General features: G+C 44.9%; 1 protein-coding gene across 1 annotated transcript in view; it reads right to left on the bottom strand.

Moving 5' to 3' along the window:
• Window positions 1–17,398, bottom strand: part of SAG (S-antigen; retina and pineal gland (arrestin)) — a 62,881-nt gene that overhangs the window by 7,623 nt on the left and 37,860 nt on the right. Inside the window, exons 10-13 of the mRNA XM_006866806.1 lie at window positions 16,540–16,677; window positions 9,863–9,940; window positions 7,466–7,489; window positions 5,059–5,114 (exon numbers count right to left, since the gene is read on the bottom strand). Coding sequence (XP_006866868.1) covers window positions 5,059–5,114; window positions 7,466–7,489; window positions 9,863–9,940; window positions 16,540–16,677 — 296 coding nt within the window. The remainder of the gene's footprint in view (window positions 1–5,058; window positions 5,115–7,465; window positions 7,490–9,862; window positions 9,941–16,539; window positions 16,678–17,398) is intronic.

Genomic DNA, 17,398 nt, shown 5'->3' with positions numbered 1-17,398 from the left:
AATGGCCTGGGTCAGGCGCACCTTAGTCCTCAAGCTGACATCTCTGCTCTTCAATACTTTAAAAAGTTCCTGTGCAGCAGATTTGCCCAGTGCAATACATTGTCTGATCTCTTGACTGCTACTTCCGCGAGTGTTGATAGTTGATCCAAGAAGAATGAAGTCCTTGACAACTATACTAAAAGATACCTATACTAAAATGAAAAAAAATCCTTGTTGGGGTTGGAGTGGGGGGGGCGTGTTTGGGGGAGGTGGAGGGAGGCAACAGTAGAGCACAGGGTAGGGGTAGACACATCATAGTTCGAATATTAGGGAGGGCAATACACAAGAAGTTGGAGGGGGTGGAAGAACAAGGTAGATAGGGTTGCACTGAGACAGGTTTGCATGGACTAAGTGGGACACAGGTAAATAGTGATGCATGCTCAACCTTGGAACAACAGGGCTCTGTGATACAAGGATCAAGGCATATTTTGAAGAGGGGAAATAATACTAAGATGCTTGACTGTCTTATGAATATTGGTTTCCCTTTCCTACTATTGCAAAATTGAAACTTGAGTTACATAGAAAGGAATGTCAGGAAACATGATTACAGGAAGCTTGTAAGCCCATCTTCAGCCTATAACTTATTGTAATACCTAAAAGGGCTGTTCTAGAACTTGCCCAGTGAAATAGGCCTCTTGTGGAGCCTTCACAGTGTATAGGACCTTAGGTGGAATCCTGAGCCCTATCCAGAACTTTCTAAGGTGGGACATTCCCACTAGAAAGGACAAGCAGACCAGCCTGGAACAGCTAGAGCAACAGAAGATACACCTTCAATGAAAGATCATCAGGAAAAACCTAAAATAAAAATGGTAGTATGACTGGCTACTATAAGAACAAGCAAGGTGTACACCAGGAAGCCATCAAGGCAAGCAATCAAGTTCCTTCAGGACAAACCCCCCTCTAAGATTGAAACTCCAAGGGAACACATGTGCAGGCATGTAAGCTTTCTGGTGCCCATGTTGGTCTACTGGTGAGTGGGAGAGGGGGAAAGGCAACAATGAAGAAATGGGCTGAGTTCAACCACATTCCACAGACTCCCACAGACCTGGAGATGAGAGAGAAGAGGAAGGGTTGGTTGGTCCAAAATATGGTGAGACCTGGGGACACCTGGGTCTATGGACAAGGACATAGCCACAGAGGTCTAGAGCTGATAGGGATGGGCAATTTACACAATGGCTACGTAAAATGAGGAGGTGATAAAGGCACAAAGTGACTGGCTTACAAGATTTCAAGGGGGAGCTTAGTTTAATAGTGTGTGGGGAAAGAAAGAGTCCCCACTGAATAGTTTTTATCTTGTCTAGATGGGTCTGGTTAAAAGAGATAGGGATAAGATTCATATGATTTAATAGTGAGTAATTGTTAGCATGACTAATTGCGACTCTCACAGCTGTAAAGGTTTTGTAACAAAAACAAGGGAGAAGTTAATCTTACAGTCCAGAAACAAAGGACCCTAGGACCATCAAGGAAGAAGAGCACAAGCGGAATGCGGGACTTTATCCAGAGAAGCAGTGACACACAAGATGGAGGCAGAGATGGGGACATGGAGAGAGGGAGCAGCTGAGGACTCTAGATTCAAGGGAACAGAGGGACTAAGAGCTGGTGGCCAGGAGGCAGACTTGCAGGATGTGCCCTTTGATGGTGTAAATTATTATATATGCCTGAGTGTTTAAAAACAAAAAAGCTAAAGTGAATGGAAAGAAACACTGGTAGCTGATGGTACATGGAGGGGATTATAATCATTGTAATGAAACAAGGTGTATGGTTTGTTGAATATAAAACTGATGATCTACCCTGTAAACTTTTATTCAAATCCACATAAAAACCTTTAAATAAAAAAAAAAAAAAGGAAACCAAGGAACATACTGCATTGGGAAAATCTGCTGCACAAGAAATTTTTAAAGTGTTGAAGAGCAAAGATGTCAGCTTGAGGACTAAGGTGCACCTGACCCAAGCCATGGTATTTTCAATAACCTCATATGCATGTGAAAGCTGGACAGTGAATAAGGAAGACCGTACAAAATTGATGCTTTTGAGTTATGGTGTTAGAAGAGAATATTGAAAGTGCCATGGGCTGCCAAAAGAACCAACAGATCTGTGTTGGAACAAATACAGACAAAATGGTCCTGAAGAGCCCGGATGCCCAGACTTCGTCTCTAGAACTTTAGACATATTATCAGGAGGGACCAGTCCCTGGAGAAGGATATCATGTTTGGTAGAAGGATGAAGGAAAAGAGGACAACCCCCCCCCGCCCCCCAAGTAAGATGGATTGACACACAGTGGCATCGGCGATGGAGTCAGGTCTAGCAACAATTATGAGTTTGGCACAGGGCCGGGCAGTGTTTCGCTCTGCTGTGCATAGGGTCACAATGAGTTGGTATCAACTCAGTGGCACCTAACAACAACAACAACATACAGTTGAATGTCTTTGTGCAGTCAATAAAAGACAGGTAGACATCCTTCTAGTATTCTCAGCTCCCAGGTATAATTCATCTGATGTCAGCAATGAAATCCTTTGTGTCACATCATTTTCTGAATCTGGTGGAGGAAGAACTCTTTTATTCCCCTCCACCCCCCGGTTATAATATGTAAGCGTATACACAGCTCTAGAAAGCACCCATTTTTGACCCCCGCATTTACGACATCACCTTCAAAGCGCCCAGATTGTATCTCAGTCTCACATCGTTTTTTTGTTTATGTTTTGTTTTTAAGGAATACTGTAATAGAGTCCTGGTGTGGTGCTATAGGATAAGTACTGAACTGCTAACCACAAGGTCAGCAGTTCAAACCGACCAGTTGTTCCTTGGAAACCCTATAAAGAGTTGCTATGAGTTGGAACCAACTCAGTGGCACTTAAGACCAACCATCACAGTATTTTAATGATACAAGAATAAATGTATTTAAAAATTTGGCTAGACTAAAAACAAAACAATATAGACTTACTGAACTGGTTGGGACTGGAAGACTCCCATGATTACTGTTCTGAGATAGTCCTTAAACTATGAACTGAAACTTGTAACTAAATAACAAATCAGCTCAAAAAATAATGGATATTACTGTGCTCCTTTTAAAAATCACCTTTCTGAGACCAAACCGCCAACCATGACTTTAAGACAGACAAAGATGTAAGGAGGCAGGGAAACTAGATAAAGGGAATTGGAACAACCAGAATGGAATTAGAACGTTCACACATTGTGAAGAATGCAATCAGTGTCGGTGAACAACGTGTAGACATTGCTGAATGGGAACCTGAACTTCTGTGTATGCCATCACCAAAAATATACTAAAATATTATTTGAAAAATTAAATAAACATATGGCTCAACTGTATTTTCCTCCAAAAGATTTTTCCAAAATCTTTGGGGGGAAAAATGCTTTGAGATCAAGTGTTTTTGAGAGACTAATCTCAATGTGAATATGGGGATTCATTCTAATTTTTAATTCTTAAAAGCCATTTCTTCATCGATACAGAAAAGCTATTATTTATAAAGCATGAGAGAAATAGACCCAACTTGCTTACGTCATTTGCTTAACATATACACTGGGCCTTTCTTCTTTTGTGTGAATGAAGCTGTTTTCCCTCAACACACGGACATCTCTCCCTCAGAATTGCTGACATTCACCCTGTATTATTTTTGCTGTTTCGTTTACTTTTCTAAGCAGCTTGATTGAGATGGAATTCATCTACTGTACAATTCACTCATTGACAGGGTTTTCCGTCTCTTCACAGAGCTGTGCAACCTTTGCATCATTTTTTCTTGCCCTCTGTGTGGTGCATGATGGAATTACAATCCCACTGAGCCGAGGCCTCAGGCACCGAGCCCACCCTCTTTTCTAGCATCAAATGTTCTCTCATTGATCGACTGCTGACCGTGAGGTCGACAGTTCAAACTCACCAGGCGCTTGGTGGGAGAAAGATGGCATTGCCTGCTTACATAAAGATGACTGCCTTGGAAAGCAGATGGGGCCGTTGTGCTCTGTCCTGTGGGTCCCTGTGAGTCAGAATCGACTCTGTGGCAGTGGGTGGTGGTCTCAATATAATTGCCACTGTCACAAATATTCCTCATATTCTCAACACCTTCCGGTGTGCAAGACCTTTCGCTTCCAAGAATTGTCAATGCCTCAGGCTCTCACGTGCATCAGCTCTTGTACCGTCTTCCTGATTCATTGTCCAGCGTATGGTGAAGAATGCTCAGCATTCCGTGGACCACTAGCAGACCCGACAAATCTATGCTAGAGGAAATACAGCCGACTGCTCTCAGAAGTAAGGATGACCAGGCTTTGTCTCACGTCCTTTGGAAACGTTACCAGGAGGAGCCAGTCCTGGAGAAGCACATCATGCTTGGTAAAGAAGAGGGTCAGAGACAAAGAGGAAGCCCCTCACTGAGATGGACTGCCACAGAGGCTGCAGCAATGGGCTCAAACGTCATAGTTGTGAGGATGGTGCAGGGCTGGACTGTGGTTTGTCCTGTGGCGCATACGGTCACTATGAGTCCGAATCCACACAATGGCACCTAAGAGCAGCAGGAACCCTAACCCATCCTGTTGCTGTCGTTGATTCTGCCTCTGTTGGCCAGGATCGAACTCCCTCTGGATCTTTAAGGCTGCAATCTTTACAGAAGCAGATGGCCACATCTTTCTCCCACGAAGTGGCTGGTGGCTACGAACTGCCGACCTTTTAGTTCGCAGCAGAGCACTTGAACCTCTGCACCATCGGAGCGCCTTAGTTTCCACTGAAACCGTCTTTAAATCTAACTCCAGGTCTATTGACAGCAGAACCTCTGCTTTTCAATCGTTCCCAATAAACCCAAACTGGAGAGTCCCTGGCCCCCGCCATCCACACACACCTATCCTCCCCCATCCAACGTGTCCCAGCTGATTGTCCCAGGAAGGACCCCACACTAGTCTGTCCGTGGTCGGCCTTGTAGATGGACCTTGTAGATGGAATGGAATGGAACCCTGTGCACCTGGCCGCTGCCACAAACTTGAAAGTAGAGAAAGCCAAGACAATGGGGGACTGACCTGGGTCTCCGGGCTGGGGGTGCATGAGGCGGAACGGCACCTCAGTGGCCACGTCACTGTGAAGAAGAAGAAAGGCAGATTGGAGAGAGAGCATTCACACACACACACACCACATAAACACCACACATTCATACACCACACATACCACACACAACATACCACGCACACACACAACACATAAACACCACACATTCACACAACATACGTACATATACCACACACAGCCTACCACGCACACACACATAACACATAAACACCACACATTCACACTCCACACACAACATACCACATACACACACACCACACATACACCACACTACACTTACATACCATGCACACACACAGCGCACACAACACAACACGCACACGCATGTCACAGGCACAGTTATGGACCGCACTGTGAAGGGTGTGGCTGCCGAGAGTCACCCAATGGCCTCAGGTTCAAGAGAATTCAGCAGAAATAAAAATCAAAAAAATATAAAAGACAAACAGAAAACCCAGAAGTCAGGAAGTGGTCAAGGAAGAACTTTCCATCTAATCCCTAGAATGTGGTCCAGAAACTGCATGCCAGCCTGGCATGGGTACTGCTGTTGCTGTTTCTTGTCGATGTGGTTGTTGTTGTGAGGTCAGCCCCAAACTCACGTCGACCCCATGGCCAATGAACAAGATGCTTCCCCGTCCTGCACCATGCCCGTGGTCAGTGCGGGTCAGACCATTGTGATCCATAGGGTGTCCACCGGCTGAGTTTGGGCAGTAAATCACCAGGCCTTTCCTCCTCGTCTGTCTGTCTCAGGCTACAGCTCTGCTGACATCTGCTCAGCACCCTATCAACATGCTAGCCTCTCTCATGGACTGGGAATCAAACCTGGGTCTCCCAAGCAGAGACCCCGGCACCACCTTCCCTTACTTGGTTATTAGCTGTACTGACAAGATCTTGCAGGGACAAGAGGTGAGATCCTGGAGAAAGGTTTGTTAAAATAAATTTTGCAAAAAAAAGTACATTATTGTTTTCATTTAAAAATCTCTGTGAGGCTGATGGAGTCCTGGTATGGCGCTGTAAGAGAATGCAGCGGATGAAAGATCGGCACTTCAAGCTCACCAGCCGCTCCTTGGAAACCCCATACAGGGTCGCTGTAAGTCGGAATTGACTCGACAGCACTTAACAACAACAATGAGGCTGATGTGTTGTGGGGCAGTGTCACCAGGTCACCTGCTAAGGAGCAAAACAGAGATCAGGAGAGCCAGAGGATTCCAAAAGCCAAAGAGCTTTGAGGCAACTTGGGATCTGTACAGACAGAAGGAAGGAAAGGAGACAGGGAAATTCAGACAGACTGGGGAAAGGATGATGACTCCTTGCTTCACCCAGGACCCTCTGCCTCCTAGCCAGGTGGCCACCTCTTTGGTCCGAGCACATCTCTTTACAATGAAGCTACTTTGGCAGACCCAGATTCAGAAGGGGTCCATGGGAGAAGGAATATGGAGGCTTCATGTGAGGGGGAAAGACAATAGGCTTTGGGGTGAGGTGTATTTGTGTCTCAAACACTTTCTAGCTGGTTCCTTCTTTGTGTGTGATTTGAAAAGCACCCATCACTATACACAAAGGGTAGAAATAATCCAATGTTCATCAGGACTGTGGTCCCTCTCTACACAACGGAACACTATGCAGCCATGAAAAGGAAAAAAGTGCCACGCTGCTACCTCTGAACATGATGCTGAGTGAACGAGGCCAGTTATGAAAGGACCAGTGTTATATGATTCCGGTTCTATGAAATGTCCAGGACTGGCCAGTCTGGAGAGATGGAAGCCAGACCAGTGGTTGGCTGGGCTGGAGGGATAAGAAACCTGCTTAATGAGTACTGGGTTCCTTTTGGAGTTAAGAAGATTCTGGAACTAGACAGTGGGGGCAGTTGCACAAGATTGTGAATGTACTTGATGTTGAGTGCCGTCAAGTCGGTTCTGACTCACAGTGACCCTATATAAGGTTTCTAAGAAGTGGCTGGTAAGTCTGAACTGCGCGATTGTGTGGTTCAAATCGACCTTGTGGTCCGGTGCTTTACCCCACAGCGCCACACCAAGACTCTGAATTACACATTTTGAAATGATTAAAAGTTAAAATTTCATGATATGTACATTTAACCACAATTAAGAAGAAGAAGAAAGGGCAGCCACAAGGAGCGAGCCATTTTCTGAGAGTATGTGTAACCAGATAAAGGCCCAGCCATGGTCTCAGGCAAGCATCCCAGCCTTACATCTCAGCCACACTGCAATGATGCATCTAAGTCAGAGCCTTCGTTCCCTAGCACCTCAAACACAGCTGCCCTGAACCATATTTCACCAGATACAGTGATTGAACCCAGGTCTTGATTATTCTAGGAATCAAGCAGAGAAATCAAGTGAAGAAGCTTACCTGGAGGTCAGCTCCCCCAGAAAGCTGGAAAACAAAAACAAACAGGTTTATGGACAAGGAGTCGGCCCAAAACAGCACAGCCTTTTTGGCTAGCACCCAGATGCAGGGCGAGACCCAGCTCTCAGTCTGATGAAACACACAGCTGTCAGCATTCTTGCAGCCTCATGATCCAACTTCATTCTTCCCTCTACTTGTTTCTTGTAAGGAGCTCTGGCACCATAGTGGTTATGAGTTGGGCTACTACACTCAAGATCAGCAGTTCAAAACTACCAGCTGTTCCACAGGAGAAAGATGAGGCTTTCTGTTTCTGTAAAGATTTAAAAGCCTCGGAAACCCTGTACCAGATCACTATGAGTTGGAACTGACTCCATGGCACAACAACGCTAGTTTTTTAACTTCATGTTGTGAGTTTGGATGAGAGTTTGCAGACCAGATTGGTTTTCCCTTCAACAACTCATGCGCATTCTGTTTCGTGACATGGAGTGCAATCCCCACAAGGTAACATAGCCCTCCCTGCTTTCTCCCTATGTGTCCCTGTGCCCACTCCTCCTCCTTTCCTCTCCCTCCCTGCCTTCTGAGCTTTCTGTCTGGGCACGTGCTGCCCTGTTGCGGACCTCCCTGCCCTGAGTGTTTATTTTACAGGCCTGTCTGTTGTTTGGCTTTACACTCCACTTGTGTTTTCATCTCTTTCTCAAGAGGAGCTATTATGGAGAGAAATGGAAAAGTTCAGGAAGCAGCCACAGGATCGGCTATTGCTCTGGTCATTATGAAATTCCTCTTATCCTTGGGTCTTGACCGTTCCAAGAAACTACACTCTTTTTAGATCCTCTCAGGGAAATGTCAAAAACACTCTGTATTTTGATAAACACAGTGAACTTTAAGTACTATGGTGACACTTCTGTAGACCTGGAGATGAGAGAGAGAAGAGGAAGGGCTGGTTGGTCCGCAGTGTGGTGAGACCTGGGGACACCTGAGCCCATGGACAAGGACATAGCCACAGAGGGCTAGAGCTGAGAGTGAAGCGTCCAGCTGATACAAAGTGGGGGGAGATGCACAAGAACACCCAAACTTGTAGATAGTAATCATTCGACCTAGCCTCAATGGCTTGATGATCAGAACTCGACTAGAGGAAAATAAAAAAAAAACCATTTTTGATAAATACTATGATAACCAAATATGCAAAATGGTTCCTGGTCTGCTTGGTTGCTCCAACCAAAATTCAAGGAACTCTTTATCTACTTAGACATATGGCCATGTAGGTGGGCTTGTCTTTAATGGCTCAACTACCAAAGGCTTTCTGGGTAAAAGGCCAGAGCCTTTGGCAGTGGAACTTGAAAAAGAAAATGAGAATCCAAGAGGTTTTCTCTTTGGATGAAATTAAAGAAATGGGAAAAAAAATCCCTCTTTCTCCTGCAAAGATGGAGAACTGTTTCCTCCCAACTCTGAGATGTCTATGTTGTTTTTGTTGTTAAGTGCCATCGAGTTGATTCTGATCCATGGCAACCCTGTATAGGGTTTCCAAGGAGCAGCTGGTGAGCTTGAACCACTGACCTTACAGTTCAAAGAACTTTGCAGTCTGATGCATTAGCCCACAGTGCCACACCAAGACTCCTGAGATGTCTATAGTTTTTTTGAAAAGGAGAGTCCCAAATCTTGTAATTATAGCGACAAACAGGAAGAGAAAGAAGACCATTGATTTGTGGGTAGATGCTTCCTAAGATACAAGTGAAGAGTTACTACAAACTCAAATTGTAGCTGCCAATCTTTCTCCAAAAGACACTATAACATGAAACTGACTTTCATGTTTGTACATCAAGTTCATCCGCCTCAGGCTACACCTACCTACCACCTGTCATTACCATTGACCATAGTCTAACTCATAGTAACCTATAGGGTTCCCAAGGCTGTCATCTTTATGGAAGCAGGCTGCCTGCCACATCTTTCTCCCACAGAACAGCCAGTGGGTTCAAACCACCAACTTTTCAGTTAGCAGCTGTGTGCCTACCCCCTGTGCCACCAGGGCCTCTTGTGTGTGAATATATATGCACATCTCTTTTTTCAACATTTCATGATAGACACTGGACACAAGGTCTGCGGTTCAAGGCCACAGGAGAAAGATGAAGCTTTCTGCTCCCGAAAAGATGTCAAGCCTCGGAAATCCTATACAAGGGTTGCTATGAGGCGGAATCCACTCGAAGGCACTTACCACCACCACCAAGTCATAGTATATATGTTTCATTGTCAGCTTTTCTGCCTTTTCCCTCTTAGCATTATCTCAGGCAGAACTGGGAAAATCCACTTTGTGAGCAGGAGACCCCTTTTCTGTGTCCCAATCCATTAGGCAGATGTTGAAAAGGAAGACAAGGGCAGATGGGTGTTGGGACCAAAATAACTCACCCTGACACTGTGAGTTTCACCTTGATGTGGTAGGATACCAGGATGCCCAGGACAGTCCGGTCTATGCCCTCCTTGATGCTGCCCAGACAGAAAACACAAGGGAAAGAATACAGACAGCTGCAGAGACCAATGGCTGGACGAATCCTTTCTGCCTCCATCCAGGCCTGTCCTGTGGAGGGAGGGCTCTTCCTGGGGAAGAGAACGCCACCAAGCTGTCAAAACCCTAGAGCTTGTGCATTTGGAAGAGGGGAGGAGTTTCACGCATTGTATCTGACCTTTCCCTTCTAGAAGTCCAAAGGGGTACAATATTCCTCCTTTGCCATTGATGCTCATGGATCTGGTCAACCAACCAGAAACCACGCTGCTATGGACTGAATTCTGCCCCAAAAAATATGTGAATGAAAATCCCAACGCCTATAACCTGCGGATGCAAACTCATCTGGGAATAGAGTTTTCTTTGTTATGTTAACGAGGTCATATCAGAGTAGAGTGTATCTTCAATGATCACCTTTGAGATATAAACAGAGTAGGGAGGGGATGAGTCATGCCCTGGGGAGTTTGCCAGAGAAGCTGGAAACAGACCAGGCCCTTCCTCAGAGCTGACACAGACAAAACCCCGCCTTCTGCTAGCACCGGTACCCTGAATTTGGACTTCTAGCCTCCTAAACAGTGAGAAAAAACATTCCTGCTTGCTAAAGTCATCCCTTGTGGTGTATCTTTTACAGGCACATGGTCAAAATCCTAGAACTTGATGTATTAGGGGCAAGAAAGGGGGCTTTCAAGCATTCTAACTTGGCATGTTCCTCTGGAAGTTCAGAGAGAGCCTCTCCCCTTCCTCCGGCAATGCTGGTGGATCTGGTCATCCTCGGCTCCCCCCGCCGCCCCCCGGCCCCCACCTGCCATACCAGCTGTCCCTGGCAAACCAATCACCCCTCCACTGGCTCTTTCTGCCTGGATTACATCAATCTCCTCTCCCCCAACTCCAATCCGAGCCAGGCTTCTTCCTGAGTGCTCACCCCACACACATACACTGAATCCAGAAAGAGTGTCCAGGTTCAAGCCCAAGGATGGCAAAGCTGGCAAGTCTATGGTCTGGCCTGCCTTGGCTACTTTGTACCCTATGCCCAGCTTTCCCAAACCAAGCAGTCCCTGGGTGGCCCACTCTCCCTTCCCTGCTCCCCTGAGCTCCCTCTTCTCTGTTCCCACTAGGGGTCAAGGCACACAGAATCCCTGCTGTCACCCCATGGCCGGGTATGGAGGTGGCACCTGTCTTTATCTCCACAGCTCTGTGTCCCTGTCCCCCAGCACCCCACCTGGCATCGAGAGAGAGCTCAGTGGGTGTTGACATGAGTGAATTGAGGAGCATCACATAGGCCCCAGCTCAGTCTCACAAATGATTTTCCTTGGCAGAAACTTGTCTTCCAGAACTACTGCTGACAGGTACCGTACTGGGTGTTTCAATATGAATGCCTACTTCATGTGTTCCAACATGGGGACAGGAGTATTTTGGGATAGCCAATAGCAGGAATTCAGGTATGAAAAGAACCACAAAACTATATGAATGATGGTGGGAAATCTAGCTGAGGAGGTTAGGGGCAGAAGGTAGGAAAGGTCTGACAGGGTGGCTCTGAGTTAAAGCTAGGAGGCTCTGAGCTTGGGAGAAGACACCCAGCCCAGGGTGCCTGCCAACGGGACCACAGTGTTCCCAGCTCACAGCGCAGCTTCATTTATAGGGCAAAACACGTGTCTGCGACGGTGGGAGGGAGCCAAACACTGGGTGGAGAGAGGTTGCCACCAATGGGGAGTAGGGGGTGCAAGCTTCAGAGTACACCCATTTTTCCAGACAGAAGCTGGGACAGAACTTGTTTTTGACCCATGACTGAGGTTTCGGCAAGTTTATATCCTATAATCTTCCTTGAGTGGAAGATAAACACACACAGATTCTACACACAGCCACACACACTTTCACACAGGTTTATATATACACAGATTCACACACTTAGACTCATTCACACAGGTTTATATATACACAGATTCACACACTTAGACTCATTCACACATTCAGACACAAATTCACACAGATTCATATACACAGATTCATTCACACAGTTTCACACGCACATTCACACAGATTCCTATACACATACAGATTCACACAGATTCATACACACATATTCACACACAGAAATTCACACACACATTCACATGCTCACAGATTCACACACATTCTCACAGATTTATATACCCACACATACACACGTTCAAACACAGATTCATATACAGATTTACACACACCAGTGCTCATCCAGTTTCTGTGGCAGTGGTCTCTCTCAAGAGACCTGGAAGGCAGCCTTGTAGCTGATGGATCAACAAAACACTCATGTTCAGGAGCAGACTTTGCTTTGCCATTAACTGACCAAGTGACCTTGGACAATTCCCTCCTCTGACTGAACTTCAATCTCTTTATCAACAAAACGAGTATAAATACCTTTCTTTCTCACAAAGCTGTAGAGACCTTCACATTGGTTTTTGTTTTTTTTTTAAAGTAGTTGTTATGTGTCATAGTGTTAACACTTCCAACCCCTAGTGACCCCATGTACAACAGAATGAAACACTGCCCGGTCCTGGCCCAGCCTCACAATTGTTGCTACGTTTGAGCCCATTGTTGCTGCCACTGTGTCAATCCGTGTTGTTGTGGGTTGTGGTTGTTAAGGTTTTGTGACAACTTAACTGGGCCAGGATTCCCAGTGGTTCGACAGTTACGATGTGGTTATCTCCATGGTGAGATTCAGTGTAGTGAACTCTATGATGATTGGCTATCAATTGAAAGGATGTTTCTTTGTGGGTGTGGCTTGCTTCCAATGTAATGGTCATTCAGGCAAAGCTTGCTTGCTTTCCTATTGGGTCTGGTTCTTGCATCTGACTTGTCCTATAACCTCTGCTTCTTTGGACTTGTGCCAATGGCCTGCTCTATTACCTGCCTGTCTGCCCACATGCCTGCCTTTCTGCCTGCTGGGCCTGCTGCTTGCCTGCTGATCTTGGTTCATCTGACCCAGTCGTGGGACTCTGCCATCTCTACAATTGTGAGCCATTTCCTTGATAGAAGCTTCTCATTATGCTCTTGTTGTGGTTGTTGTTGGTGGTGGTGGTTATGTACCGTGGAGTCGGTTCTGACTCATAGTGACCCTGTACAGGGTTTCCGATTAGGTGTCTTCAAATTGAAATTGACTTGTAGTGACCCTATGCAGAACAGAATGAAACACTGCCCGGTCCTTTGACAATGTCAATCTTTGCTCCATTTATTGGATGTCATTTATTGGTCCAGTGGTAAGGATTTTTGTTCTGTATACACTGGGGTGCAACCTATACTGAAGGCTGTGGTCTTTGATCTTCATCAGTAAGTATTTTAAGTCATCTTTACTTTCAGCAAGCAAGAGTGTATCATCTGCATATCATAGGTTGTTAATGAATCTTCCTCAAAATTTTCTTCATATAATCCAGCTTCTCAGATTATGTGCTCAGCACATGAATTGAACAAATACGGTGAATGACTACAACTCTGGCACACACATTTTCTATTTTAAAACCACTCAGTGTTCCCTTGTTCTGTTTGAACAACAGCCTCTTTGTCTGTGTACAGATTCCTCATGAGCACAGTTAAGTGTTCCAGAATACTCTTTCTCTGCAATGTTGTCCATAGCTTGTCATGATCCTCACAATCGAAAGCCTTTCCTTAGTCAATAAAGCACAGATAAACATCTTTCTAGTATTCTCTGCTTTCAGCCAAGATCCATCTGACGTCAGCAATGATATCACTTGTTCCACATCCCAATCTGAGACCAGCCTGAACCTCTGGCAGTTCCTTATCAATGGACTGCTGCAACCGTTTTAAAATTGTCTTTAGAAAAATTTTTCTTGCATGTAATATTAATGATATTGCCTGATGATTTCCACATTCCGTTGGGTCACCTCTCTTTGTAATGGGCACAAATATGGATCTCTTCTAATCAGTTTGCCAGGAAGTTGTCTTCCAAATTTCTTGGCAGAGATGAGTGAGTGCCTCCAGTACAGCATCCGTTTGTTGAAAGATTTCAATTTGTATTCCATCAATTCCCAGAGCCTTGCCAATGCTTCTGCCAATGCCTTCAATGCATCTTGGACTTCTTCCTTCAGGATCATTGGTTCTTGATCATATGTTACCTCTTGAAATGGTTGAACATCATCCATTTCTTTTTGGTACAGTGACTCTTTGTATTCCTTCCATCTTCTTTTGATGCCTTCTACATCATTCTATATTTTGCCCTTTGCTGTTGTTGCTAAGTGCCATTGAGTCACTTCCAACCCACAGCGACCCTATGTAAGGTCTCCAAAGAGTGGCTGGTAAGCTTGAACCGCTGAACTTGCAGTTTAAACCAACTTTGCTATTCAGTGCATTAATTCACAGCGCCACCCTCTTGCAAGTTGAGGCTTGAAGATTTTTTTCAACTTGAAAAACACTGAGCATGTTCTTCCCTTTTGGTTTTCTAACTCCAGGTCTTTGCACATTTCATGATAATATTTGACTTTGTCTTCTTGAGCTGCCTTTTGAAATTTTCTGTTCAGCTCTTGTACCTCCTCATTTCTTCCATTTGCTTTAGCATCTCTATACTGGAGAGCGAGTTTCAGTTTCTTCTGACCTCCATTTTGACCTTTTCCTTCTTTCTTGTCTTCTTAATGACCTTTTTTGCTTTCTTCCTGTGTGATACTCTTGATGTCCTCCCACAGCTTCTGGTCTTCAGTCTTTAGTGTTTAATGCATCATATCTGCTCTTTAAATGATCTCTAAGTTCAGGTGGAATATGTCCAAGGTCATATTTTGGCTCTTGTGTCTTTGTTTTAATTTTCTTTAGCTTTAGCCTGAACTCACATATGAGCAATTGATGGTCTGTTCCACAGTCCTGGCCTGGTTTTGGCTGATGATACGGAGCTTTTCCACCATCTTGTTCCACAAACATTAATTTGATTTCTGTGTATTCCATCTGGTGAGGTTCATGTAAATAGCTGTCTTTTATGTTGTTTAAAAAAGGTATTTTCAAGGAAAACGTCATCGGTCTTACAAAATTCTATCATGCGTTCTCCAGCATTGTTTCTATCATCAAGGCCAGATTTTCCAAAGAGTCATCCTTCCTGTTTATTTCCAACCTTTCCATTCCAATCACCAGTAATGATCAAAACACCTTGATTGTATGTTTGATCAGTTTCGGACTGAAAAAGTTGGTAGAATTCCTCAATTTCATCCTCACTGGCTTTAGTGGTTGGTGTGTAAATTTGAATAATAGTGGTATTAATTGATCTTTCTTGAAGACATGACTATCATCCTATAACAGACAGCGTTGTACTTCAAGACAGATCTTGATATGTTCTTTTTGATGATGATCGTGACGCCATTCCTCTTCAATTTGTCATTCCCTGCATAGTAAACCATGTGATTTTCAGATTCAAAATGGTCAATACCAGTCCATTTTGGCTCACTAATGCCTAAGATATCGATGTTTATGCATTCCATTTCATTTTTGATAACTTCAGATTTTCCTAAAGTCATACTTCGTACATTCCACGTTCAGATTTTTAATGGATGTTTACAACTGTTTCTCTTCATTTTCAGTTGTGCCGCATCAGCAAATGAAGGTCCCAGGGTCTTTACTCCATTCACATCATCATGGTCAACTCTACTTTGAGGAGGCAGCTTTTTCCCAGTCACATTTTGAGTGTCTTCCAACCTGAGGGGCTCATCTTCCAACACTGTATCTGGTAATATTCTAGTGCTCTTCATCATGTTCCAATATTCATTATTCTGGTGCTGACAGTGTTCCACTGCTATTCATAATTCAGTGATTAAATATTTGAAAGTTGTCACCATGGGGGACCCTGCTGGTATTCAAAATACCAGTGGCATAGCTTCTAGAATCACAGCAACTCACAAGCCACCACAGTACAACAAAGTGACAGACAAGTGGTGGTCTCTTTTTATATATATGTATATGGAGAGAGAGAGGCCTGATGTGGCACTGTGGGTTATTGTGCTGGACTGAAAAGTCAATTTGAACCACAAGGTCGGTGGTTCAAGCTCACCAGCCTCTTCTCAGAAACCCTATACAGGGTGGCTATGAGTTGGAACCGAGTCAATGGCTCTTCAGAATAACAACAATATCTGTTATCTATAGCTATATATACCAAGTCTCATTGGTTTTGTTTCTCTAGAGAACCCAGGAGTTTTCTTTTTTGCTGACCCTCTACTTCAATAAGCATGATATTCTCCTTCAGGGACTGGTCCCTCCTGGGAACTTTTTGTTTTGTTTTGTTTTAGTTTAATGTGTGCTGGGCACCACGTAACATGGATCATCTCAATCCTTATATGAGATAAGAACTGTCAGCACCTCCACTCTGCAGATGGGAAAACTGAGGGTCTCGGAGAACTCCAGTAATCTGCTCAGGGTTGCTCAGAGGGCAGGCAGGGGTTTGGCACAAGGCTGTCTCCAGAATCCAGTAATAATATCCAGTAATGGGTATAGGACCCTTACTGGGGCCACTAAGACTGTACCCCAAACGTCTAGCCCCTCATCTTTTACACACACCCCTGAACCCAAAGTGGTGAGAAGGGGCAGTAGTCCCCACTCCAGGGCAGCCCTGGACACTCACATGGTGCTGGAGGCAAGGTTCGTGTCCTCGTGTTTGATCTTCCCGTCCAGGGCAATGCCCCTCCTCTCTTGATTGTTCGCCAGCAAGGGCACCAGGGTCAACGTCTTGGTCATAGTGCTGTTTGGGGGCACTTTCTCTCTGGAGGGAGAAGCACAGAGCAGAGAATGGGTTCATTTCCCCTTAGAACCACAAAAGTCTCTGTCCACCCCAGAAGGTTGTGTGCCTCACCAACATTTCACTAGACTTACTGAAACCATCTGCTCAGGTGCCTGTAATTCTGCAGCCACAGTGAGGATATTTTTTTATTCAAATGCCTGTGTGTGTGTATGTGTGTGTGTGTACAATCGCTGCCTTTTTAGGAAATTCTGACTCATAGCAACTCTGTAAAGGGTTTCCAAGACTGAAAATTTATACAGGAGCATAAAGCCTCATCTTTCTCTTGAGGAGCAACTGGTGGGTTTGAACTGTCAACCTTGCAGTTACCACTGTAGTGATTATCCTATAGCGCCACCAGGGCTTTATCTATCTATAGAGATACATATAGTCCTGGTGTGGTGCTGTAGGATAAGCATTGGACTGCTAACCTCAAGGAATGAGATTCAAACCCACCAGCCACTCGTTGGAAACCCTATACAGGGTCCCTATGAGTCAGAACTGACTTAACAACAACAACAATATGTTGTCAGGTTGTCAGGTGCCATCAAGTCGGAACCGACTCATAGCGACCCCATGCACAGCTGAACGAAACAGTGTCTGATCCTGGGCCAACCTCACTACCGCTGCCACACTTGACACCATCAATGATGCCACCTGGCTGATCCATCTCATTGGAGATCTTCCTCTTTTTCTCTGACCTTCC

This window comes from Chrysochloris asiatica, unplaced genomic scaffold (genome assembly GCF_000296735.1).
Source record: "Chrysochloris asiatica unplaced genomic scaffold, ChrAsi1.0 scaffold00096, whole genome shotgun sequence".
In the NCBI taxonomy this organism is placed as follows: Eukaryota; Metazoa; Chordata; class Mammalia; order Afrosoricida; family Chrysochloridae; genus Chrysochloris; species Chrysochloris asiatica.
Note: the sequence above shows the minus strand (reverse complement) of the source record. Positions and strands in the feature narration are given on the sequence as shown.